Source organism: Cygnus atratus, chromosome 3 (genome assembly GCF_013377495.2).
Source record: "Cygnus atratus isolate AKBS03 ecotype Queensland, Australia chromosome 3, CAtr_DNAZoo_HiC_assembly, whole genome shotgun sequence".
In the NCBI taxonomy this organism is placed as follows: Eukaryota; Metazoa; Chordata; class Aves; order Anseriformes; family Anatidae; genus Cygnus; species Cygnus atratus.
In genome coordinates, this window is record NC_066364.1 from 119,418,765 (window position 1) to 119,442,521 (window position 23,757).

At 58.8% G+C, this 23,757-nt stretch overlaps 1 protein-coding gene and 1 long non-coding RNA gene across 3 annotated transcripts; both read left to right on the forward strand.

The window, feature by feature from the left end:
• The first annotated feature begins 5,278 nt into the window (after positions 1-5,278).
• On the forward strand, positions 5,279-7,668 carry LOC118257465 (uncharacterized). The gene is made up of 3 exons (XR_004781607.1): positions 5,279-5,504; positions 6,170-6,303; positions 7,437-7,668. It is a non-coding gene; the product is annotated as an uncharacterized LOC118257465 (long non-coding RNA).
• A 2,286-nt stretch (positions 7,669-9,954) lies between these two features.
• On the forward strand, positions 9,955-12,611 carry FOXA2 (forkhead box A2). 2 transcript variants are annotated; one of them, XM_035565487.1, is made up of 3 exons: positions 9,955-10,041; positions 10,735-10,804; positions 11,349-12,611. In XM_035565487.1, the coding sequence occupies exons 2-3, from the start codon at positions 10,736-10,738 to the stop codon at positions 12,609-12,611; spliced, it is 1,332 nt and encodes a 443-aa protein (XP_035421380.1). In that variant the 5' UTR covers positions 9,955-10,041; position 10,735. The 2 variants fall into 2 exon arrangements, with proteins under 2 accessions (XP_035421380.1, XP_035421379.1); XM_035565486.1 differs by lacking the exon at positions 9,955-10,041 and having other exon boundaries at positions 10,718-10,804.
• The last annotated feature ends 11,146 nt before the right edge of the window (positions 12,612-23,757 follow it).

A 23,757-nucleotide genomic window follows, 5' to 3' on the forward strand; every position in this document is an offset into this window, starting at 1 on the left:
ACTGACACACTGCTTTATCTCCTCCGCAGTGGCGGGGGTGCTTTTGGCAGCATCCTGAACAAAGGACGCGCCGGTGGCTGCCGTTTTTCACAGCGTCGTTCATGGCTGCAAGCTGCCACCGGAGGATAAATCCCAGCCCCCCACCACCGGCAGTGGGGAGCCTTCCTCCCAAGGCCACCAGGTGCTCTGAGCCCAAGTGGGAAAGCCTTCAGCGTGGGGAGAAGAGGGGAAGCATCCTTGTTGCAGCGGGTGCCGCTCATGGGAATAATGAATCGCCCATTGGCCGAGGGGTGCCATTAGCATGTGTATGCTGGGGGGCTCGGGGAGCAGCGGGGTGCGCGGGTGCTTCCTGAATACACATCCGTGCCTCCTCGCCCGCCCAGGTGCTGTTTGCCCACCCGAGATGCTGGCGCGGGAGGAAGAGGAGGCAGCTGCGGCCGGGGGCAGGAAACGTCCTCCTCCCGCTGCCACCCCAGGGGCCCTGCATCACAAGGCCCGGGGCATTTCCTCGGCGGGCAGGCTGTGTTTGCCGGGGCCCCCGGGGAGCTGATGAGGTGCTAATGTGAGGGCTGCCAGCAGCTTTTCAGCCTGGAAGCCACCGGCAAACACGGATGGGAGGCAGCGAGGGGCTTACGCCCACTGCTGCTCTTCTTCTGGGTCCTGCTGCTTACTTGCAACCAGCACAGATCGCAGCGGCGCTAGCAAAGCTGCCTCCAGCTGGTGGGCGACAGAGCGGGGGGAGAAGGCAGAGTTTTGTGGGAAAGTCTCAAAAAGCCTAGTGGTGAGGGCTGCCAGAGTACCGGATGGCAGCGAGGAGCTCGGGACGGACAGCGATGCTCGCGACAGGGCTGGGTGCTGCTGGAGGGGAAATGGGCAGTGGGGGGCAAGGGCTCGCTCCCTTCCTCCCCCCCATGGGCACCCCAGCAGGAGAGATGCCAGGTGCAATGGCCAGGGAAAAACCCAGCCTCTCTCTTTGCTTTTTGCCTGTTTCAGTTTTTTGGTCTTTTCCCAGGTTGTTGTCGCTTGCTCGTCACTGCGCCGCCTGACCTTTCTTCCCTGATTAAAGAGCCGCTCTCTGGGGCGTCTTTGGGTATTAAAATAAATGCGTGACGCTGGGAGACACGTTCCTACTGCTTCACTATATGCAAACATACACAAAATATGAAGCTGGATATAAAAACCGTAACCCATGTACTTCATTTAGTAAGTGCTGATGGACACGGATGTCCACCCAGCACACCTGTAGATCCATATCTGCAGGGAGATAAGGGCGAGCAGTGCCGCTGCTTACAGAGCCGGGGCTGATGAGGTGCGAGGTGGTCCTGCCTCCCTGACAGAGTGGATGGAGCGGTGACGGGTCCATGGGGAGCTCCGACTGAATCACGGGGGTGATGTCCTGGTGGGACAAGGACTGGTGGCCCCAGCTGCCTGCCCACCCTGGTGAATGGCTCTCCTTGCCCAGCGAGGGCAGGGAAGGCAGCAGCCGTGCCATGCACAGCTCCTGAGCAAAGCTGACCCCAATGAGAGGGGCGATGTGGTAACCTGCACTCAGGCCTGCAGCCTTGGGTCTGCAGCAAGTATCAGAGGGAAATATCGCCAAATCCCCCAGAGGTCATCTTTTTTCCTGAGAGCCCTTTTTCCAGCCTAATGACTCATTTGGTTATTCATGGGAAGGAAAAAAAAAAGGGGTGGTGGTGTAAAAAACTGTCTTCAATCACCTCTCTCTCAGGTGGGAAAGTTGCAGATTGTTTGGTTGGGTTTTGGCGAAAATATCCAGACCCTACCTGGCAGCTCTGCATGGTGCCCTCTGCAGAGGCTCTGAGATCTGTCCCAGGTGGGCTGCTCAGGGGGGGTCCCAGGGGTGCTCAGGCCCAGCCTTGGGGACCTGGCCCCCAGACGCCATTTGTTGGGAGCAACCCTGGCATTATGGGTCCCACAAGGATCGAGGTGGCATTGCGGCTCTCTGGGGGCCTGTCCAGCCCTGCCACATGCTGCCACGTTCCCTGGCAGGGGGCATGGGGGTGTCCTGGGGCTGGGACAGCGCCGCCGCCACCACCCCACCGCGCCTCTCCCCACCGCGCGCGACAGATGGAAATAGCAGCAGCTCTGTTGATTTACAGCCACGGCCCTGACTTTAATGGGTTGTTTTTGCTCCCCAACAGCTACGGATTGGGTCTTCTTTTTTTAACAAGCCTCTCTGTTTCCCTGCACACAGCCCGCTCGTGCCTTGAAACAAGGGCATGCGGGGAGGCGACGCTTTGCCCTGCCTTCTGCCGGCACGCGCCAGCCGCCCTTGTCTCACCGTAGAGAAAACAAACCCAAATCCTGGGAGCATAAAAGGGCTTTGTCGGCATCGCTGCTCCGCACTGCACACCCTGGGGACGTCAAAGCGGGTGCCCCCGCCGCGGCCACGCTGCCTCCCCAGGCAGCCCACGCAGGAATGCTCGCTGCCGCCGCAGCCTGCGGGTAGGAAATAGTTTCCAGGCAAAAGGCCTCCCAGTGTATTCCACACTGACGGCTTCCAGCAGCCCTCTGTAGCCGTCTTGTTCTGCCGCCGCCGGGACACCTACCCGGAGGAAGAGCGGACACGAAGGTGGGAGAGCTTTAAAAAGCTCTGGTTAATTTTGTTCCAGCCCGGAGCAGCCCCACGCCTGGCTGGAGGGCTTCAGGGACTGCAAAGCGCTCGGAGGATGCTTGGGCTAGAGCCTGCGGCCAGGCTGGCTTTTTCAGGCAGAGCCTGTATAATGCAGGGGAGTAAACCCCGTGCAAAAAGGTGGGAAAATACCAGGGGCTCGGGAGACAGCCGGCCCCTCCACAGGCTGGGCTACAAATGTAGGTCAAAGCCCTCTCCTCACTCAAATCCGGTGACGACGAGGGTGTTGCAGGTTGGGCTGAAATATGTACCTCCAGCTCTTTACTCTGGCACTGAAACAAAACCTACTCAGAAAACTGTGAAAAATAAACCCAGCTTGTGAATGCAGCTGATTGGAAGTTTTTCCAGCAGAAAGTGCCGTCCTACCCATGTAAAATCACTCCTCGGGCATGTGTTGATCTGGGCAATGTTTCCTCTGAGAGAAAAAAAAAAAAAAAAAGATCATAGCAAGGGGGGAGAAATGTTTGGAGAAAGCCAGAGCCACCTCCTCCAGCCTGCCGGAGGGGAGCTTTTCCATCGGCTGGAGCCGGGCTTTATTTAGCAGCCCGCCACCTCGTACGTGCTGCCGTCGCAGGGGGCGAGAGGAGTGCACTGGTCCCAGGTGGGGATGCTGCTGGTTTGCTCCCCCCAGACACCCAGGGATGCCGATGGTGCTGGAGGGAAAGGCGGCGTTATTTTTAGGGGGAGAGGTCCCCAGGGGAGGGCGGGCGCTTCCAGGCAGAGCACCGCCCCGAGCAGGTGCCCAGCGCTGCTCTCCAGCTCTGCTTTCTCTCTCTTTGAGGAGGAAAAAAAAAAAAAAAAGGATTACTGAGTCAGATAAAGATTTGTTTGGCCAAAGTTAAGCCAATCTTACAGCCAGAGCTCTTCCAGCTTGCAACAGGGCAGGCTGGGATGAAGTTTTCCACCTGGCAGTGCCAGGGGCGGGATCCATGGGGCATGGGGCAGCAGCTGCAGGGATGTCTGTGACCGGTCCCCCTGTCACTCCCTGTCCCATGCAGGGTGCCCCTCTGAGACCACGAAGTCCCTGTAACCCCACTGTGCTGGCTGAGGGCTCTCGCAGCGCTGGTGCCACATTGGGCAGGGTCCGACCCGTGCTGGCATGAGCCCCTTGCGCCAGGACAAGCTTTGTGCCACGCTCACTAATTAAACAGAAACGCGCTTGTGTGCCCGTGCCTGACCCAAGCCAGATTTATGGGGTGATCCTGCAGGGCACAGGGCTGCTATTAGTGGTCACGAAACCGCAGGCTCGCAGACAGGCTTCCAGCCCCAGGCAGCTTGTGTTTTTCGGAGCAGAAATCTCCGCTCTGGCTGTTTTGCCAGTGGCCCTGCCAGGGACACCTCGTTCCCGCGAGCCGCCGGCTCTCGTTCCCGTGGGGATGGGGCCCTGGGAGCACCCACCCCCCCGGGGGGTCCCTCAGCACCGGGGGGGACAGGGAAGTGCCAGGGGGGGCAGCCGGGCTTTGGGCAATGTGTGCTGCCTCACTCCCTGTGCTCGGCGGAGCCGTCGCGCTCAGCGAGCGGTTCGCCCTGCTATTTATACCCGCAGTCTTTCGGTATAAATGAAGCTATTTTAAAGGTCTTGGCCAGGTATAACTGGTTTAAACAAGGCTGGTAATGACTCAGAGGGCTATAAATGTCCATCAGAGTCCTCCGCAAAGCTCTCAGCCTGCTGAGGGGTTTGATCGCCTCAGCAAACAGACTCTCGTCACGATAAGAAATCCCATCGGGTTCAGGCAGCGTGTGCGCCCGAGCATCCGGCATCACCTGTCCTGGCACTGCCTGTCTCCGGTGCCACCAGCAGGGACATCTGGAGCCAGGTGAGGGGACCTGGCTCAGGTCTGGAGATGTCTGCACCATGGTGCAGCTTTGGAACAGCGCATCTCCGCTGCAATGTGCTTTGCTCCCCATCTATTACCTGGCCCCACAGGTGGGCACCCACAACTGTAAGGTTAATTGTGCTGTTCTTTGAAATATCTGGGGCTTGGTAGAAAGTGCAGATACATCTGTGCCTCTGCAGGAGCTTGTGCTTCTGAGGCTCTGTGGCGACATGGGCTTGGCTTCCCCATTTCCCACCCTGGTCCTGCTGGGAAGTGTCCTCTTGCTCTACCACCGCCTGTGGGCTCGTGCTGCAATGCTGCTAGGGGGGAACAAACCAGCCCTGTCTGATGGATGGAGGTGACCCCCAAGGCTGTAGGGACATGGCTGGGGCTGCTTTGCCCCCACTGGGTGATGGAAGCTGCTGTCTTCTCCTCCTGTGCCTTCAGACACCTCCGGGCTGGCTGGCCTCCAGCAGAAAGGGGTTTTGTTGGAAAATAACAGGGAGGTTTTGAAGCAGGGGCTTTTGGGAGGAGTATCCACATGCAATTTGTCTGTTTGTTTTCTTATTGTAAAACCAAAGACATTTCAGTTTTCAGAAACTGATAATTAAACATAAAAAAATATTTCCCTTACCAGAAGCCGCGGCCTGAACGCTTTGGTCAGCCAGGTAAAACCTCCCCCGGGCTGCCTGCGCTGGCTGGGGCTGAGCTCATGAAACCAGCCCTGGCGGGGCTTTCCCGCGGGTGAGGATACCCTTTTTCTCTTCATTTCTGCCCAGGTCTGCAGAGCGTGAAGATCGGCATCATCGGGCTTCCTCCCCAGCACCCTCTTCTTCCTCTGCTCTCTGAAACGAGGGCTGCTGGCACCCTGGCTGTCCCTGGGAGGCCCCAGGCGCTGGGCTGAACGTGTTAACTTTGGCTTTTTACCACCACCCCTTTCCCCCCGCCATCACTCCAGATGCCTGCGCATCTTGTTTACCCAGCAAAATGTGCCAGTGGAGAAAATCAACGGGGGCGCTGTCACGTGGGCCATGGTAAACAGCCAGCAGATGCATTATGTTGATTTTGTTCCGGAGCCCTTCCAGAAGGCAACATCCTGCTGACGGGCTGCGCGTGGGCACCACATCCCCCTGCCCGTCCTGCCCAAGCAGCATCCTTGGGTGCCATTCAGCACTGAGCACCCCGGTGATGCCAGCGAGCCATCCTGCTCTCCTGTGCCCCGTCCCCCAGGGACCCAGGTGGCTTTGTTTCCCTCAGGTGCACTCTTTGGGCATTTCCAGTGTTTTATTTTACCCTGCCGTGCTGGCCACTGATTGTAGCAACTCAGTACCTTCTGTGGCACATTGAATAATTATGGAGTGGGGAGAAACATTAAAATAGCACCTGAGCTACTAAACACGGCAAAAATAGCCACGCCAGCCATGTGCGGAGCGGCCGCTGCAGGTACGTGTGCAGATGAGGCACAGCACAGCTGCACTAAAAGGGGAGGCTCCCTGTAAATGGCTTTTTGTTTGGATCCCAGGGAAAAAGAGTGCAGGAGTCTGTGCATGTGAAGCACCCCTCAAAAGCTTCAGGTGGGGAGCAGGTGGGCTTGGCTTGGCTGATTTTAATTCTGACGGTGGCCTGCTGGGAGCACAGAGACTCTCCCACAGGAGCTGCATGGAAAAGCTCTTCCCGAAGTTTTTCCCTCTGCTTTCAGGGCCGTGTCAGGACCATGGGGAATTTGGGAGAAGGCACATGGCCAGCACTCTGCGGTGCCTGTACAGCCTGGCATCAGGGGATGTCTTTCCAGGATTACAGACATTGGGTGTCTATCCTTGGGCTCTTGATAAGGTATTACAATCACTAAATTTTTGCATACTCCTGACTCGTCCTTTGTTGGACTTGTTAAAGCCTTGGAAAATATTTTCATGAATTAAGAAGCCCCATTAAATCTTGAATCTAATTAGGAGAGACTTGGTGGTGGAGTTCTTCAAATAGTTAAGTCAATATTGCACAGTGTAATTGTAGTAATTCCCCGGCGGTGCCGCAGCTGACGGCCTGTGTTATTGTGTAGGTAACTCCGCGGAGAGGGGAAAATCTCCCCCACCGCAGAATGTCACTTATTTAAATGGTTCCCATCTGAGTCCTTGAGTGATCAAAGAATATTGGTTCCTGGCAGGCCCAGCAGAAATTACAGCGCATCCCAGGGACCCTGCAAGCATCCCCAGCAGCGGCATCCCGAAATGCGGCACTGAAACAATGCTGACCTTGTGAGCGGGCTGCCTGTGCTCTGCCTGCTTTCCAGCCTTGCTGCAGAAGTGCCCAGAGGGCTTTGGCAAGGGGGCTCAGCCTCTCCCCAGAGTGTTTCCCCCCTGCGGAAACGTGGATGACAATGAGGAGCAGTTGTCTGGTCTGCCTGGTGGGGCGAGAGCTGCCCAGAGTGCTCCCAGCCCAGCAGAGCCCCCTTGGCCTTACAGAGGGCAACTCCCAGGGATCCCGTAGGGAAAAACTGGGAATAAACCAGTGAGGGTGGGAGCTGCAGACCCCATTCCTCGGCCACAGCTCCCCTGTCCCCTTCCCTCCGACCCACTGCCTCCCGCAGCTCCCTTGCGCACCTCAGCACATCCACCCGCCTCGTCAGGGGAAGACCTCGTTAAATCCCGGCGATAATTGTGGCCGCCTGCTCAGCTTTTGTCTCTGCCGCGATCTGCCGCATGCTCTTCTTCTTCTTCTTGTTATTAAAATGCCTCTCTTCTGTAGGGCAGCGACAGTTTCTGTCTCGCAGGAGAGCCAGTTCCTCAATTAAAGAGAAAAAAAAGCCACCGCATTTATTGTGAAACAGCGGTGCAATTGGGAGAGTTCATTATATTGGATTAATTATGATAATTATCAGTAGAAGGGAGATAATTACCCTGTTTGTTGTCAAGAATAAGGTAAGGGGGGTTATTTATTTATTTATTTATTTATTATTTTCTGTCACACAGATCAGACTGGCAATGCGGTGCTGCCGGCAAAATGCCTTCACCCAGCGCCCATGTGGCTGTGCCAGGAGAAGGAGCGGGGACGTGCTCAGCACCACTGGCCTCGCCGCGACCAGCGCGTGATGGAGGTGGCTGAGACCGTGGCAGCTGCTGGCCAGGCTTGGCTCTGGCCGCTGGCCTCCTGCCTCCAGAAAGGGAGCGATGGCTCCTCCAGCCATGGCTTCTAATGCAAATAAAAATGTAATTTAAAAATTAAATTTAAAATAAATATTACTCAAATATTAAAGAGAAGAAGTCATTTTTTAAATGGTCGATATGTTTCTTGGGAACCCAAGCAGACATGTTTAAATAAGACACTGCTGAATTTTTTCAATTTTTATCATCTTAGGTATTTTAAAAAATGTCTCTTATAAGGGAATAATATATACCTTACTGCCTCTTTTCCTACTCTGTTAAGAGAGATTAATTTTAATGGGCAGCCCCAGGACAGTGGCATGGGAGGCTGCCCTTGTGAAAGGAGGGAAAGGGAGACGGAGGCTGCAGGGCCCCGGGGGGCCACTGCTGGTGTCAGCCTCCCCCTGCTGCCTTGGGGCTGTCCCACACGGCCCCGATGGCCACGGAAGGTCCATCTTGTGGCTCCCAGCCTGTGCGCAGGAGGGTGACCAGAGGTAGAAACCCTCCTCCTCCGTGGCAGCAGCATTCCAAGTCCTGCCAACCATAAGGGGAAGCTGCCCCTTGTAACGAGCAGCAGCGAGAGCCCTGGCTGTGCATCCTGCCACCCTCAGTGCCGAGGTGCCAGACTCGCTCGCAGAGTGCTAACATCTGTGCTGCTGTGTGGGTTGAGGCCCAGTGGGGGCTGCATTTGTTGGCACGGGGACACCCTCCTTACAGCCGTGCTCCTCCTCCCATGGCGTTCACTGCAGAAAACACATCCATGCGTCCTGTGCTTGGTGGCCAGGAGGAAAAAGTGATGCCAAGGTTGAGCACAGAATGCCCCTACCACCCCAAGTTAGCGGCAAGGGGAGAGCTCAGCGCACAGGATCTCAGGAGCAATGCAGTCGGCCGTGGCCAGTACCCACTTGGCCAAATTTCCTGATTTCTCATGTGACCCCAGAGGAACAAAAAGCTCTGTGGCATCGTCTGGCCATTTCAAACAAGACCCAGGAGATACACAGCTGCTTTCGGGCCCCGCTGGCCCCATGTCGAGGGGGCTGGGGCACAGCACGGAGCCGGCCCGCAGGCTGCAGGCAGGAAGATGCCACCCCGGGGTCGCGCTGGGACCCCCGGCCCCTGGCAGCCGCTGCCGTCGGGGGGACCCCCGGGGGCGGGCGGGGTGTCCCCCCACCCCCGGCCCTCCAGAATCGGGGACAGCAGGCGACAGGGGGCGCCCCGTCACCGCTTTTAGCCCGCGGGACAGCGGAACGGGCCCTTCCCGGCGGGGGGGCTCCGCCGCTTGCCCCCCTTTTGGGGGCAAAGCCCCCTTTTCCTGGCGCGTCCCCGCATGTGCCCGCCCTGGGGGCAGCCCCATCGGGTCGCACCCTTCGTTTTCAGCCGCCCCCCAGATCCCCGAACACGGGCAGGCGGCGGGAGGAGGCGGGCTGCCCCTATCGCCGCGGCTATCGCGGTAGGAAGGTGCCCTCCCGGGGCCGTTTTCGTTTGGAGCTGACTCCGAAGGGTGCCGGGGCACGGGGAAAAGTTCCCCGGGCCCCTCTTTAGGCGCCCCCGGTGCCTGTTGGGTCTGTGTTAATGTTTAAAAACTAGCGCCGGCTTCCGCCGGTCGATGCTTGGTTTTAATCCCGGGAGCAAAACTAAACAAATAAATAAAGGGAAAGGTCGGCGCTGCCCGCTTTGCTTTGCAGGCAGGTAGGTACGGCTGGGGGACGTGAGAGCGAGCCCACTGCGGGCCCACATCCCCGAGGGCAGGAAGGAGGTGGCGGCAGCCCCCTGCCCTCGGGGCGGGCAGAGCCGCGCTCGGCGGGGCAGCCGCAGGATGCTGCCGGGGGAGGCAGCGCCCCGCGGATGGGAGGCGTTTGGCCAGCAGACGGTGGAGGGGAGCGCTCCGCTTCCTCTGGCTGGGAGGGAGGGCAGGAGAGAAGGAGGGAGGGAGGGCAGGACGGAGGGAGGGAGCCGCTCCGCCGCTCCCCGACGGCCGCATTCAGGCAGCCTCCGCCGGCGGGAGCGAGCGCTCCCGGCAGCGCGGCGATGGCGGGGCCGAGGGGCTTCCGAGGGGCCTGATTCCGCCCGTGCGTCCGGGGGTCCGTCCGTCCGTCCGGGCAACGGGGCGCTTCGGCGCCGCCCCGACGGCGCCCACCGGGACCCCGCAACCGGCGCCGCGGGGAGGGCAGCGAGGTCCCCGGGCCCCCCGACGGCTCCGATCCCGCTCCGCCACCCGCCGCGCCCCCTCGGCTGCCCTCGCTGTTTGTTTTAGTTACGAAATAGCTGTAGGAACTCGGGCAGAGCCGCGGGAGGGGCCGCGCGGCCGAGCCGGAGCCGGAGCCGGAGCCGAGCGGCAGCTCCCGGAGCCCGGACCGATGGGGCAGCGCCGGGGCGCGGCCGGGCGGGCGGCGGCCTGAGCCTGGGCTCCGCCGAACAGCCGCGGGGAGAGAAGGTGCGTGCGTCCGGGGGGCGGCTGCCCCCACCGGGGGGCCGGGGAACCCGCGCCCGTCGGGGGTGCGGGGCGCGGGGGGAGCGGCGCCCGTCGGGGGCGCGGGGCGGGGGGCGTCGGGTCCCCTGGGGAAGGGGGGGATCGGCTCCCGCAGGGCCCCCCCCGGGAAAGGGAGGCGGGGGGCGCTGGGAGCAGTGCCGGGGTGCCGCCGGGGTGCGGAAGGTGCACGGGGGGCCGCGGAGGAGCCGCTCCCGCCTAGGTGTGAGCTGATTATTCAAATGGGCAGCCGAGGACCTGGGGATTGGAGGCTCGCCCGGCCGCTCCGTGCTATATCACTCGAGCACCCACGTCACTGCAGCACTTGTCCTCCTCTTCCTCCTCCTCCTCTTCTTCCTCCCTCCTCCCTCCTCCTCCTCCTCCGGCTCCTCCGTCGCCTCCGGGCGACTCTTCGCCACGAAGCGCTGCGAAAACCCACCCGAGGAGCAGCCGCGAAAATACCCCCGGCCCCAGCGCCACTCCGTGCCCCCTCCCTTCCTCCCTCCCTTCTCTTCCTCCTCCTCCGGAGGCTCCGACGGAGGGAGCACGGCAGAGGGGAGGGAGGGCTGGCGACTTTTTTTTTTTTTTTTTTTTGGGTTGCTCTCTGTCGTCGTTTGTTGTGGCTGTTAAATTTTAAACTGCCATGCACTCCACTTCCAGTATGCTGGGAGCGGTGAAAATGGAAGGCCATGAGCACACGGACTGGAGCAACTACTACGGGGAGCCCGAGGTAAGGAGGGAGCCAGGGCTCCGCCACCCCCCGGCCCGGCCTGGCCACCCCCCGCCACCGGGAGCACCCCAATTTTGTCACTAAATGTCGGGCAGGGCGGGGGGGGGGGGGGCGGCGGGGCTGGCCCCCCCCGGGGCCGAGCGGGGCACGAGGCTGCCCGGGTGGCGTTTCGCGATTTTTCCTCCTCCCCCCCCCCCACCCCCCCAGGTATTTTTCTCACTTCGTGCAGGGATGTCCTTTCCCCTCCCTCCAGCTCCCCAGCATGGACCCGGTGGGCTTGCTGTGGCCCCGTCTTTTTTAATATCTGTATTTTTGGTTTTCATTTCAACAGCCCCCCCTTACACCCACCCTCCCAAGATTTAACCCTTTCCAGCCTGCTCCAGGGCTGCAGAGGCTCCCTGGCAGGCGGCGACCCGGGCTGGGGTGGGGGTGCCCCCGCACTGCTCCCCATTTGGGCAGCTGCCCTTGTCCCTGGTGGGGCTGCGCACCTGCCCCCTTCCGTCCCCCCCCAAACCTCCCTCCTCTCTCTCGCTTGCCCCCACAGAGCTACTCCTCGGTGAGCAACATGAACGCGGGGCTGGGCATGAACAGCATGAACACGTACATGACCATGTCGGCCATGAGCACCACAGCCAACATGACGGCTGCCACCTCCATGAACATGTCCTACGCCAACACAGGCATGAGCCCCTCGCTCACCGGCATGTCCCCGGGTGCGGGGGCCATGCCCGGCATGGGCTCGGCAGGCGTGGCAGGGATGGGCGCCCACCTGAGCCCCAGCATGAGCCCAATGGGGGGCCAAGCAGGCTCCATGAACGCCCTGGCCCCTTACACCAACATGAACTCCATGAGCCCCATCTACGGGCAGTCCAATCTCAACCGCTCGCGGGACCCCAAGACCTACCGGCGGAGCTACACGCACGCCAAACCGCCCTACTCCTACATCTCCCTCATCACCATGGCCATCCAGCAATCGCCCAACAAGATGCTGACGCTGAGCGAGATCTACCAGTGGATCATGGACCTCTTCCCCTTCTACCGCCAGAACCAGCAGCGCTGGCAGAACAGTATCCGCCACTCACTCTCCTTCAATGACTGCTTCCTCAAGGTGCCCCGCTCCCCAGACAAGCCAGGCAAAGGCTCGTTCTGGACTCTGCACCCCGACTCGGGCAACATGTTTGAGAACGGCTGCTACCTGCGCCGCCAGAAGCGCTTCAAGTGTGAGAAGCAGCTGGCCGCCAAGGACAGCGGCGGGGCGGGTAGCGGGGCAGGTGGCGGGGGCAAGAAGGGGCCCGGGCAGCCGCCGAGCCAGCCCCTGGGGGAAGGCAGCTCCTCGGGTGGCTCTGAGGGCTCAGCCGGCGCTGAGTCCCCGGCCAGCGCCTCACCGTGCCAGGACCACAAGCGCGCCCTGGCCGACCTGAAGGGCACGGCAGGGCTGAGCCCTGGGGAGCCAGCGGCATCACCGGCACAACACCTCCTGGCCCCCCCGCACGCAGGCCTGCCCCACGACGCCCACCTCAAGCCTGAGCACCACTACGCCTTCAACCACCCCTTCTCCATCAACAACCTGATGTCCTCCTCCGAGCAGCAGCACCACCACCCGCACCACCACCACCACCACCACCACAAAATGGACCTCAAGGCCTATGAGCAGGTGATGCACTACTCGGGCTACGCCTCGCCCATGCCTGGCAGCCTGGCCATGGGGCCCGTAACGAACAAAAATGGCTTAGAGTCCTCCCCTTTATCTGGAGAGACTTCTTACTACCAAGGTGTGTATTCCCGGCCCATCATGAACTCCTCCTAAAGGGCCGAGGGGAAAGCTCCCCTGGTGAGGGGGGAAAGACCCCACACCCCCGCGCAGTCCCCTAGCAGAGCGATGGACTCTGAACGCTGTCGAGCACGGTACATATACATATATCTATCTATCTATTTTTATTTTGTTTCATTGGCTCCAGATGTCTGCATCCATTCGGGAAACAGCAGGCACGTCTTGCAAGCACCTCGGCCCGTGCTGAGGGCAGGAGCGCTGGTCCTCCCCCCCAGCCCAAAGCCACCCATGCCTGGGGGGCTGCGATTCCCATGTTTTGCATTGTGGGGTGGTTTGTTTCAGTGGGGGGGGGGGCGGGTTGTGGGTGCGGGGAGGGGAGAGGGGGGTTTCTGTTGGGGCTTTTTTTTTTTTTCGTTGTTGTCGTTGCAAGGAGGTATAAATATATCTATTTTTTTGTGTGGAAGTGACGGAAAAAAATACCAAACAGACAAACAACAAAACAAAACCCTCCTTCAGTGTGAAACCCATGCTAGTTTTGAATCCAAGGACCGAAAGTCTTGTAACGTTGTAAAAAGGGGGAAAAAAGGGAGGGAAAAAAAAAGAGAAAAAAATATGAAAAACATTAAAAAAAAGACAGGATAGATCGTTGTAATTGAAACAAACGCTTGATGTTACCGGGAGAGTAAACTACTTGGATCTGATTAATTTATCGTTTCTGTATGCTTTATTTATGGCTTATAAATGTGTATTCTGGTAGCGACTAGCCAGATTTTCACAGAACTATATTAAAGTGTTACTGGCGGTTTTTTTTCCCCTGCATCTCTGTTCCACCGGGACTCGCCCGTCTCCCCCAGCCGCCGCGGAGCTGCGGCCCGACGGGGCACCCGCTGCCCCGGCCGAGCGGCCCCGACGGCGCGGCGTTGCCGCCCGCTTCCTCTCTTCCCCGGCGACCTCGGAGGGGCTCGGCCGACGCGGGGACAGCCCGGGGGGGCGAGGGGGGGAGCGGGGGAAAGCAGCGGGGCACGGCACGGCACGGCACGGGACGGGACGGCACGGCACGGGATGGCACGGGACGGCACGGGACCCTAATGGCGGCCACCGGGGGCACCCGGCCGGCGCTCGGTGCTGCCCTCGGGGGGCAAAACCGACAGCGGGGTGTGTGTGTGGGAAATGGCAAAGAAATGGTAACCGGGGGGACGGGGCGAGAAAGGAGTCGCAGGGGCGGAAAGCGGGAAAGCGGCGGAACGAGCGGAGCGCTGCCGGGGGGGTGACTCGGCTTCGGGGAGCGCGGCCGTGGAGCGGGGAGCTCCCCCCGCTCCCCCCCAGCGCCCCCGGCTGCCCGAAGCCTGCCCGGACCCTCGGCCGGCGGCACCCGTCGGGGGCCGTTTTACTTTATTTCCCCGCTCCCTGCCCGTTTTCCCAACCACTTGTTGTTTTTCCCACGCGTTTACGGCGCTCATAGATGTTGCTTTCCGAAATAACATTCAAATCCTTCTTAAAATTCCGCATTGTCCGCGGGAAGAGAAAAGGGGACGACGAGTCGGGGGGATGGGGGGGGGGGAGGGAAGGGTAAAAAAAAAAAAAAAAGCCTCCCCAAAACAAAACAGGGATCCAGCCAGAAATCTGTCCGTCTCTATACGGGAAGGACACACACGTTGTGAAGCAGGCATGCAATGTGTTTCATTAGCACATAAAAGGCTCCCGCGGGGAAGGAGCACGGGCACGGGGGTGACGCCGCTTTGGGGACGCGGCGCTGCCGCTGCCGCCCGGCCCCAAAGCGGGCACCGAACCGGGCACCCGCTGCCCGCCCCAGAAGCACGCCCTTTCGTTGGGTTTGCTTTGGGTTGCTTTGGTTTGGTGTCGTGGTTTTTTTTGTTGTTGTTGTTGGTGGTGGTGGTGGTGTTTTTCAAACTCTCATCCTTTTTATTTTTGTTTTGTTTTGTTTTCCTTTTTAAATTTCCCTTCCTCCGGCTGAAATGCAAGGATGGGAGGCTCGAGGGAGAGGAAGCAAAAGGAAAAAAACGGGACGGCTATACATTATTTCTTTTTCTTTACACCCGCTTGCTCTTTTTCTCCCCCCTTTCCCGCCCCCCCTCCGCACGACTCGCCCGCCCCCAGTCTTCCTGCAAGTGCATTCTGCTCCTGCCGGTTTAAGCAACCGTGATCTGTGAATAAACAAAGTCAGTAAACAAAAAAAAAAAAAAAAAAAAAAAAGGGGGGGGGGGAAATCTAGATCCAAATTCCAGGAGGGTAAACTTTCAACACCACGTCATACTTCAGCAAATTTACACAGATATTATATTGCGTCCCTTTCCTTCCCCCCCTCTCCTTTTGAGCCATTGTGCTTAACTGAATTTTATAAAGCTGATCGATATCTTGGTAAAATATTCATTTTTAAACTAGCGGGCAGCGAAATCTTTGCTTTGTGCTAAAGTCAATAGTAGCACAGTTTCAGCTCAAATAAATGCAGGGATGCTTCCAGCTCCCGCAGAGCCGGGTGCGGCGCAGCGTCTCGTCCTGCGGCCGGGGCGCAGGTAGGTGACAGCCGCCGCTCTTTCTCCTTCTCCTCCTTCCCCTGCGCCCCGGCTCCGCTCCGCTTCTGACCCTCCCTGCGCCGCCCGAGGCCGCCGGGCGAGCGGGGCCGGGGCCGGGGCCGCTGTCGGTGCGCGGTGTCTCTGCCCCGAGCTCAGGAGCGGGGCAAGGCCGGGGCCGGGGGGGGCTCGGCGGGGCCGAGGGGCCCGGGGCGCTGGGGCTCCGTCGGGGGAGGCTGGAGGGGGCCGGGGATGCTCCGGACGCGGCTCCCAGCGCCTCGCCGCTCTCCCGCGGGCCGCGCGCTTTCGTATTTTCTCTGTTTTTTTTTTTTTTTTTTTTTTTTTTTTTTTTTTTTCCCTTGCCCCCCACTCCTTTTTTTTTTGGCTCGTTTTCCCGTTGTCCTCCCCGGCCCCGTGGCACTCCTTTGTTCCCCGCGGCCGGGCATTTCGCCCGTGGCCGTGGCACGGGGAAGCGCCGCTGCCGGTGCCGCAGCGACCCCGGCTCGGCTGCCCGCAGCCGCGTGGGCAAACACGGGGGGACTCCCCCTTCCCTGCCCACCCCCCGTCCCTCGGTGTGGACGCAGGGGGAAGGCGGAACGGGCGTTCAAGCGGGGCCGGCGGCCCTGCCCTGCGCGCCCCGCGGGCACGGTTGGCATTGCCCACGCGGGGGCTCGGGGAGGGGACCTTGTCCCGGGCCGGGCCCGGGCGAGTGGGAGCGGTGTGTACGCGGCATGTGCGCTCCCGTGTCCCGCAGCAGCACGGCGGCTAATGGGCTCTCAATAATTCATGGCAGCGCGGCCAGCTCGTAATGCCGCGCCGCGCGCTTGCCAATTACTTGTCATTAACCGTGTCCCCGCGCGGGGAGGGCGCCGCGCGTGGGAAGGGCCCGGCCGGGCCCCGTCGAATCCCCGCACACTCGGCCCGCGGCGGCTCCCGGCGCCCCGGTACCGGCTCTGGGGCTTGCCCCCGCCCTGGTGCCCGCTGCCTCTCTGGCCGCCGCCCACGGCTACTTTTTATTTTTGTAGCTTTGATTTTATTTTTATTTTTTATTTTTATTTTTTGCCTGTTGCTGCCCCCGAGCATCCCCAGCATCCCCGGCTGGCGTTTCCCCGGCTGACAGCCCCTCGGCAGGGGCACAGCGTTAGAGCCCGCTCCCGCGCTTCATTCCCCTCGCACCGATTTTATTATTATCACCATCATCATCCTCATTACTCGGGGAGACCGGGCGGCGGCCGGCCACGTTGGGGGGGGGACGGAGAGCCCCGGTAGCAGGAGGAAGCGCGGAGGGGAACTTCCCCGGGTAGGGTCTGCGCCGGGGAGGGGGCTCCGGGGGGGCTGCGGGTCCCGCCGCCGCCCGAACCGGGGCCGAACCGAGCGGCGAGCGGGCGGAGCGCTGGGCTCACCCCGTGCCCGCCGGCGGGGGAAGCCGGGCGAGTTTGGCCGCCCAGAGCCGCGACCCCGGGCCAAAAAGCAGCCCCCGGCCGGCCGGCCGCGCTGGGTAAGGCATTTGTTTTTTCCTGACTTCCCCTGCGGTGTGGGGGGGAAAGGCACTTCTTTAATTGTTCGGGCCCCTAATGACATGCAGAGATGGCTCAAAAGACAGCGGACATCAAAGCACAAAGAAGATGATGGCACATCCAGGCTCGGGCAGGGCAGGGCAGCCACGCTTCCACCCGGGGAAGGACGACGGCTGCTGCCCAAACTCCCATCGCTTCTCCTCCCGCCGGGGAAGCGGCGCGGGCACACCGGGCTGTAGTCCCAAAGCCGCCGGCAGGATTGTATGCAAAACGCGTTTATTGACCGTCCTAAAAAAAAAACGGACAACTCGGGGGTGAGATGAGTCTAATTATTGCCGGTTCTAAAAAGAGCTGGAACACCCAAGTAGGGCTTAACTCGTCTCCTGGGAAACTGATGGAGACCTATTTTACAAGCTGTAATTCTGCTTTAGACTATTGCAGGCTAAAGGCAGTTCACACTATCCTCTTTCTTCTAGAAATAGTCCTAATCCTGTATTTCGGCAGGGTAAAGTCCGCTTCTGCTCCGCACTAGATTAATCCAGAAACCACATAAAACCAGGTAGGGAAGAGGATGGAAAAGGGGAGGAGAAAAATCGTTCAAAGTTTGTTACCTCTGCCCTGCCTAACCTTCAAAAGAGTAAATATTAAAGGATGATGCAGAGTCTGCCGGCTCCTTATTTACGGGACAGCTTCGCCGCCAATAGAGCTAAAAACGGGGCTTTGGGGCTGGCGGGTGTCGGGAGGAGAGCATTTTGGTTTTATTTTTTGCTCTCTCGCTGTGGTCGTTTTTCAGGTCGGGCTCCCTGGGCGGCGAGCGAAATATTTTTCCTCTCCTCTCCCGACGGAGCCGGGGGGAGGAGGGTGTCCGGGGAGGGCGCGATGAATTTGTTAGTTATTTATTTTTACTGGGGTACGAAAACAACGACGACGACAAGGGAACAGCCCGGGCTGTGCCGAGTCCGAGCGCAGCCCCGGCCGGGCGCTGCAACGGTGATTTTTGTCCCAGCTGCAATTCGGGGGGCTCCTTGCCCCGGGGGCCGCACGACCCCAGCCCCAATTTGCTGCTGAGGCGCTTGGCAACGGGCTCAGCGGCGGCTCTGCCGCGGGGAGGGCGAGGGACAGAGAGTGGCAAGCCGCAGGCCCCCCGGGGAGCCGGGGCTCAGCCCCTAACACGGAGGGGAGGTTTCTGCCCGCCGGGGGGGAGAGACCCCCGTGTCCTGCCCTGCCGGCCCCGGGGCTTCAGGGGCACCGGGCTGCAGAACCCCTGCTTTAGGGGACCGGGAGGAAAGGCCGGGGCGTTTGGGGGGGGGACAGAGTCCAGCGGGGCACAAAAAGTGCCGGGGCAGAAGAGTGCGCATCCGGTCCGCTCCGCCCGTGGGAAGGTGAAGCACCGCACCGAGCGTGGGGCGCGGGTTTGGGAGCTCTGGGTGAAGCGATGCGGAGAGGTGGAGGGGCGAAGGGAGGGAGGGGTGTGGGGAAGGCTGGCAGGACGGACGGACGGACGGACGGACGGACAGAGGCTTGTTCAGCGGCCCCGGCGGGGCAAACGAAAGTGGCTCCCGGGACAGCCGGAGGGACCGGGGGGGCAGCCCCGCCGGGCCGCTATGTTTGCAGGTGCAGCCGAGCGTGAAAATGAATGTAAAAAAAGAAAAGGAAAAAAAAAAAAAGAAGTTTTTAAAAGCTCAAATGAGTCGGGGACGGCCGGGCAGCCGGGTCCCGCAGCGCATGAGCCCGGCTCGTCGCTTGCCCACGCGTGATCGTGGGGATGTGGCACGGGGCAGGGGAGCAGGCAGGGGGCTGCCACCCGCGACTGCCACCCGCGTGGGACCGGCTGCGGCCAGCGCTCACTGCAAGCCGAGGGGCAGCGCCTCTGCCCTGCGGTCCGCCGCCGGCTCCTTTCTTTCCCTTTCTTTTTCGCACTGTCCTTTCCTTTCTCTTTCTCTCCTTTCATTTTCTTTTCCTTTCTTTCTCTTTCTTCCCCCTTTTCCAGTTTCTTTTTTTTTCTTTTCCTCTCTTTCATTTTCTTTTCCTTTATTTCTCCTTTTTTCCATTTCCTTTCTTTACTTTCCCTTTCTTTTCCTCTCATTCATTTTTTTTCCTCCCTTCTTTGCCTTCCTTACCGCCTTTTCTCTTTTTTTCCCCCTTTTCCCCTTTTTCTCCTTTTTCATTTTTTTCCCCTTTTGCCCCATTTTCCCCCTTTCCTACTTTTTTTCTTTTCCAGCTGCTGCCCTGCTCCTCGCAGTCCACCTCGAGTGCAGGCAGGGGACAGGCGTGGGGCAGCTGGCCGAGCCCCACTGCCACGGGGATGGGCGCCGGACAGGGACCCTACCGCTGCCCCCTCCTGCCAGGGGCCGGGCCTTAAGCCCTTCTGCTATTCCCCAGGTGGCCCCTGCTCCTTATAGACCAGGGGGGCAGGAAAGCCTTCGATGTACTTTTTATTCGCTGCAGGCAGCGCAGATTTCTGCAGCCAGAGCCTCGCTGCTGCCAGATCGCTGCCAGCGCCGACAATCCGTGGCCGGAGCAAGGTGCTCACCCCCGGCTGGGGATGGGCCAGCTCTCTGCAGGTCTCCGACCCCACAGTCGCACAAGCAGTACAAAGAACGAGCCTCCTCCCTCCATGGCTGGACAGCAGCTAGCCAAGTGCCCCGCAGCACTGAGGAGTGCAAGTGCAGGGATTTCACTTCCATCCTGGTACTGACGGCGGCAATGCTGAAGGAGTTGGGGACCTCGAGATGCTCAGGCTGTCTTCTGCAGGCAAAAGAAGCAGCCGCTCGGTGCGCTCCATTATGTGCGTGCACTTACCCTCAACTTCCCTCTCCTTTGTTTATTTTAATAATGGCACAGGGAGTCAGTTTCAGGGGTAGATGGGGCAAACTTCTGGGCTTCACAGGGTGTGTTGTGACTGTGTATGCATCTCCTATTAAATCCACAGATTCCCATCTCTGATTGCCTCTTTGTGTCTGTCCTTGTGCGTGATACTTGTGTTATTGTTCAACAGCTCCTGACGGGAATGGGGAGAAGTTATCTTTGCCTTGAGGACAGTTAGGAAGATGCTTTTCCAGGATGGATCCTTTTAGGAACCAAGGAAGTGAAAAAAAAATTGTAACTGCACCTTGAGAAAGTTGAAGAATGAATTAATTTGTGGAGCTTTTTGAGGGATGCTCATTGGTGCTGTCCTAAGAGTGAACACGAGTTCCCCAGGCTGCCTCTGCACCACATAATGGATTGTCCACGGCATGGATATCTCTATCCCCCCCCCCCAAAGGTAACGGGTGTCCCACGGGAAGGGACAGACGTGCAAACCCATTTTCAGTGCAAGAGGTTTGCCCCAGCACAGCTGCCTTCCTGCAGCCCCTCGAGGGATACCCAAAGCAGGAGGCAGTTATGGGGCCCGTGGGCATTGCCCCACCTTCACTGCATTCATCCCCTGCCCTCACCTCATGCCCAGCACCAAGCCCTGGTGCCATGCTCCATCCCCCTGCATCCCTCCCTCTGCTGCTGCCCTGCACGGCACATGTTTCGCTGGCGCACGAACGGCCTGGGGGGGGACAAAGCCAGTGACCCAAGGGCAGGCAGGCAGCGGGGTGGGGGCAGAAGGCGAGGCTCACATCAGAGGAGTTGCCAGGACTTTCTGTCACCCCTGGGTCCAATCCGAGACATCATTAGCAGACTAATAAACCGGCTGCAGATGTTGAGCCGACGGCAGGGCATGTTTCTCGGAAGCAGTGTGTAGCAGCCTGACAAAGTCTTGGGCTGGGAAAGCTGTCAGCGCACCCCATTTTTTCTTCTTTGTCTTGCGTCCTTTGCCACCCTCCCCCCTCATCACTTCCCTCCTGCCTGGATTTTTGGGGGGAAGGGAAGGAAAAAGTCTGGATCTGGACTGTGCAGCTCTCTCCTCACACACCAGGATGCTGCTGGGAGGAGAAATGCATCAAGCAGGGTGACAGGCTCTGCTGCTGCAGACACCGGGCTTGTTTTTCATCAGAAATAAGAATCCCCCCTGCCCAGGAGGGGGCCATACCTGCTGAAGTGCCTCTTAACCTTTTCTATATCCTGTTGCTAAAGGAGAAAGCACACGAGGGTTCCTGCCTCAGGAAGAGAGAAAGCTCCTGCCCAGCTGCCCATGTCACTGGGCTCCCTGAGGCCAAAAGCAATGTGTTGCATCCCCAGCAAATCCTCCCCTGGGGAGGGAGAGGGGCCGCGCAGAGGGAGAAGGTGCCCGGGGGGTGATGGCAGGGCAACATGTTTGCCCCTGGCTGCAGTTAGCTGCCGCTAACATAGCAACTGTTGTTTGCCCTGGGGCTGCCCGAGCGAAGTGTTTTTCCCTTGTTCTCTCCCCGGGGTGCCGTTCTGGGAGGGGGGCAGGACCCCTGCATGCAGCCCACTCTCTGCAGCACAACCCAGGGCAGGGGATGAGCAGCTGGGGTGTGCAGCCGGACTCTGCCCCGTGCCCAGCAGCAGCCAGGGCCCAGGGCCGGGTCCCTGCCGCGGCACAGGGCGAGAAGAACAGTCGCGTATTTTTCCCGAGTTACTTATTAACCACTGTTCGTTTGACAGGATCAATATTTCAAGCGAGGGAGTAAACACTTAAGAACCAACACTCTGCTTTGCTCTCTTTTCCTGTGCGAAATGATTTATTTTATAAAATGCATCTGCCTGGAAGGGAGGCAGAGGCTGGAGCCCTGTGGCTTTTATCTGCGGGATATGCAAAGCACATTTATTTCGTCTTTTATCTCTCATATTGCATGTTGATCCCATACATATAGATTGATTTTGTTCAGGTAGATAATGAAAAGTCAAGTGGAAAATTTACACAAAGGCACTCAGGATCTCGACTTTCTATTGGTATATAAATTGGTTTATTACTTCATTCCCTTAAACAGGGACTTTCACACTGGGGAACACTTTAAAATATATCATGTTTAAACACAAAACCATTTACCTTTCACGTGCTTTTTTCCATCAGTAATTTCCTTGCCACTTTTGCTAATTACCAAAGATATTTGTGTTTAAACAAGGGCTCACTCCTTCACAGTCCCGCCAGCAATTCATTTTCCTCCTCCCGCTCCCGTAGCCAAAACGTCCCGATGCAAAATTTCCGCCACAGCGGCTGTGCCCGCCCCGGTGAAGGGGCTGATGATGCCTCGCAAGCAGGCATTAATTCCCTATAAGCAGCTTTCATTTAGCCACCCTAACCCGGAGCCTGGTGTGCTGCTCAGGCGCTGAATAGAGGGCACTGTATGGGAGAGCAGAGCTTGGAACAAAACCGGGAGGAAACATTATTAATAAACATCTTCTGGACATTTGGTGGCTCGTATAGGCTGCTCCAGCTTAAAGCAATTAATTCAGGATACTGACATAAACTCTCCAGCTCTTTGACAGCTTGGAGCTGAAATAAAAATGCTAGTTCTCAAGGGAAAAGGAGAGGATAGTTGGCTCTTTTCTGGACTGTTTGCTTATAGGCCCAGAGAGCAATCTTCCTTGCAGAATGAAATGCAAGGACACAAACAATGTACCGGAGAGAGAATAGAAGATGGGAATGAACAGTTTGAACTATTTGCTCAGCAGAAGGGCAGCCACAATGCTCAACCAATGGCTTTCCCATGCATCAACCGGGCTTCTTAGGCCCTTTTGTTGTTCATCCTCTTCCTCCCACCAGATAAGAGCACAGCTGCAGAGCTGCGGCTAAGTCCGGCCGTCGACTTATCCACGCAAATCTGCTGTCATGTTTACAGTATCTCCCTGCTGGGCAGCCCCCAGGGGCAGCTGGGTGCCGTGCCACCCGCAGCACGGCATGGGGCTCCTGGCCATACACCTGGTGGTCACACCCGCAGCTGGGGCGAGCGGTTCTGGCTGCAGGAGGCAGACAGACTTCCTGTGAGGGCACAGGGGCGCAGGGCTGCCCTGCCAGGTGGCCCTTGGCATGTCTGGGGGGCAAAGCCCCTCCAGAGAGCAGTGCAGGGCAGGCAGGAACCTCCCGCCAGCCAGTGCTGATCCTGACCGGGGGCTTCGCGGTGCTGGCTCTTTGTCCCAGCCCAGGCTGCCGGCTCCGGGAGCCGGGTGGCAGCGCGCGGTGCTGTTGTAATAAGGTTTATTTAGCTTGAAAAGGTTTTACAAGGTGAAAAGGCAAAACACTGAGGACTAAAGAAAATGCCTGCCTCGCTGAGATCACATGAAACATTTGTAGTCAAAGAGCACACCTGCAGGAAACACCAAGTTTAAACACTGCTTCTGTCACAAGAATCTGAGCAACCTCTGGCCACTTTTTTCTTTCTTTCCTTTTTTTTTTTTTTTTTTTTTTTTTGTGTGTGTGTGTTTCTTTTCACCCTTCTTCCCTACTGGGTGGTCAGGAGGAAGGGTTGAAAGGCAGGAGGGCTCCTATTGTCTGCGCTGCCTGCAGAGCTGACCCCACGTGTCCCTGCAGTGCCAGCACCTGACCGAGCCCACACTGTGGCTGGGGCTGCTTGCCCAAAAAGGCCCAAACCTATCCCAAATCGAGCCCCCAGGTCCATCCCCACTGGAGAGATGCCTAGTGCCGGCCCCCTGCCAACAAGAGGGTGAGAAAAGACACCCGGCAGCTCGGCTGGAGCCAGCACCAGGGGCAGGGGCAGCATGGTGCCAGCAGCTCTCACCCCAGCATGGCCAGCAACGCTGCCCCACCGGCAGGGCAGAGCACGCCGAAGCCGATGCCGATGCTGGGCACCCACCGTGCCGACAGGTTGGTTAATGAGACTCTAAAGAGGCTGAGCGATGCTTGCCACCGCTCACTTACAGCGCTAATTTCCAAAACACTCGGCCATAGACAAAGAGAAAGTGCAGTTAGTGCAAAGTAATTTGTGCTGTGCTCCTGGCGAATGAATTTAGGGGAGCAAATATAGTTATGCAGGATTTAAATTAAAGTTGACACTAATGTAAATACAGCAATGCAACTGCATGTTTAAGAAATATGATGAGGCTACGGTTTTAATCAGGTCCTTTTAACTCAGGTGGCATTTTAAATCCTCGCCATTTAAATTGGATAACACCCATGAGCTGCGTGAAGAGGTGTCAGACAAAAATGCTTTCTGCCGCTGGCAGCCTCCAGTCCAGGCACTGCCGAGCCCTTGCTCTTCTGCCACCCTCCAGAGCCTCTGT

Excerpts from the sequence above, each read along its gene's own strand:
- FOXA2 (XM_035565486.1), top strand. The coding sequence starts at position 10,718 with ATGCACTCCACTTCCAGTATGCTGGGAGCGGTGAAAATGGAAGGCCAT. Across the intron at positions 10,805-11,348 it reads ACTACTACGGGGAGCCCGAG|AGCTACTCCTCGGTGAGCAA; the intron begins GTAAGGAGGGAG and ends TTGCCCCCACAG.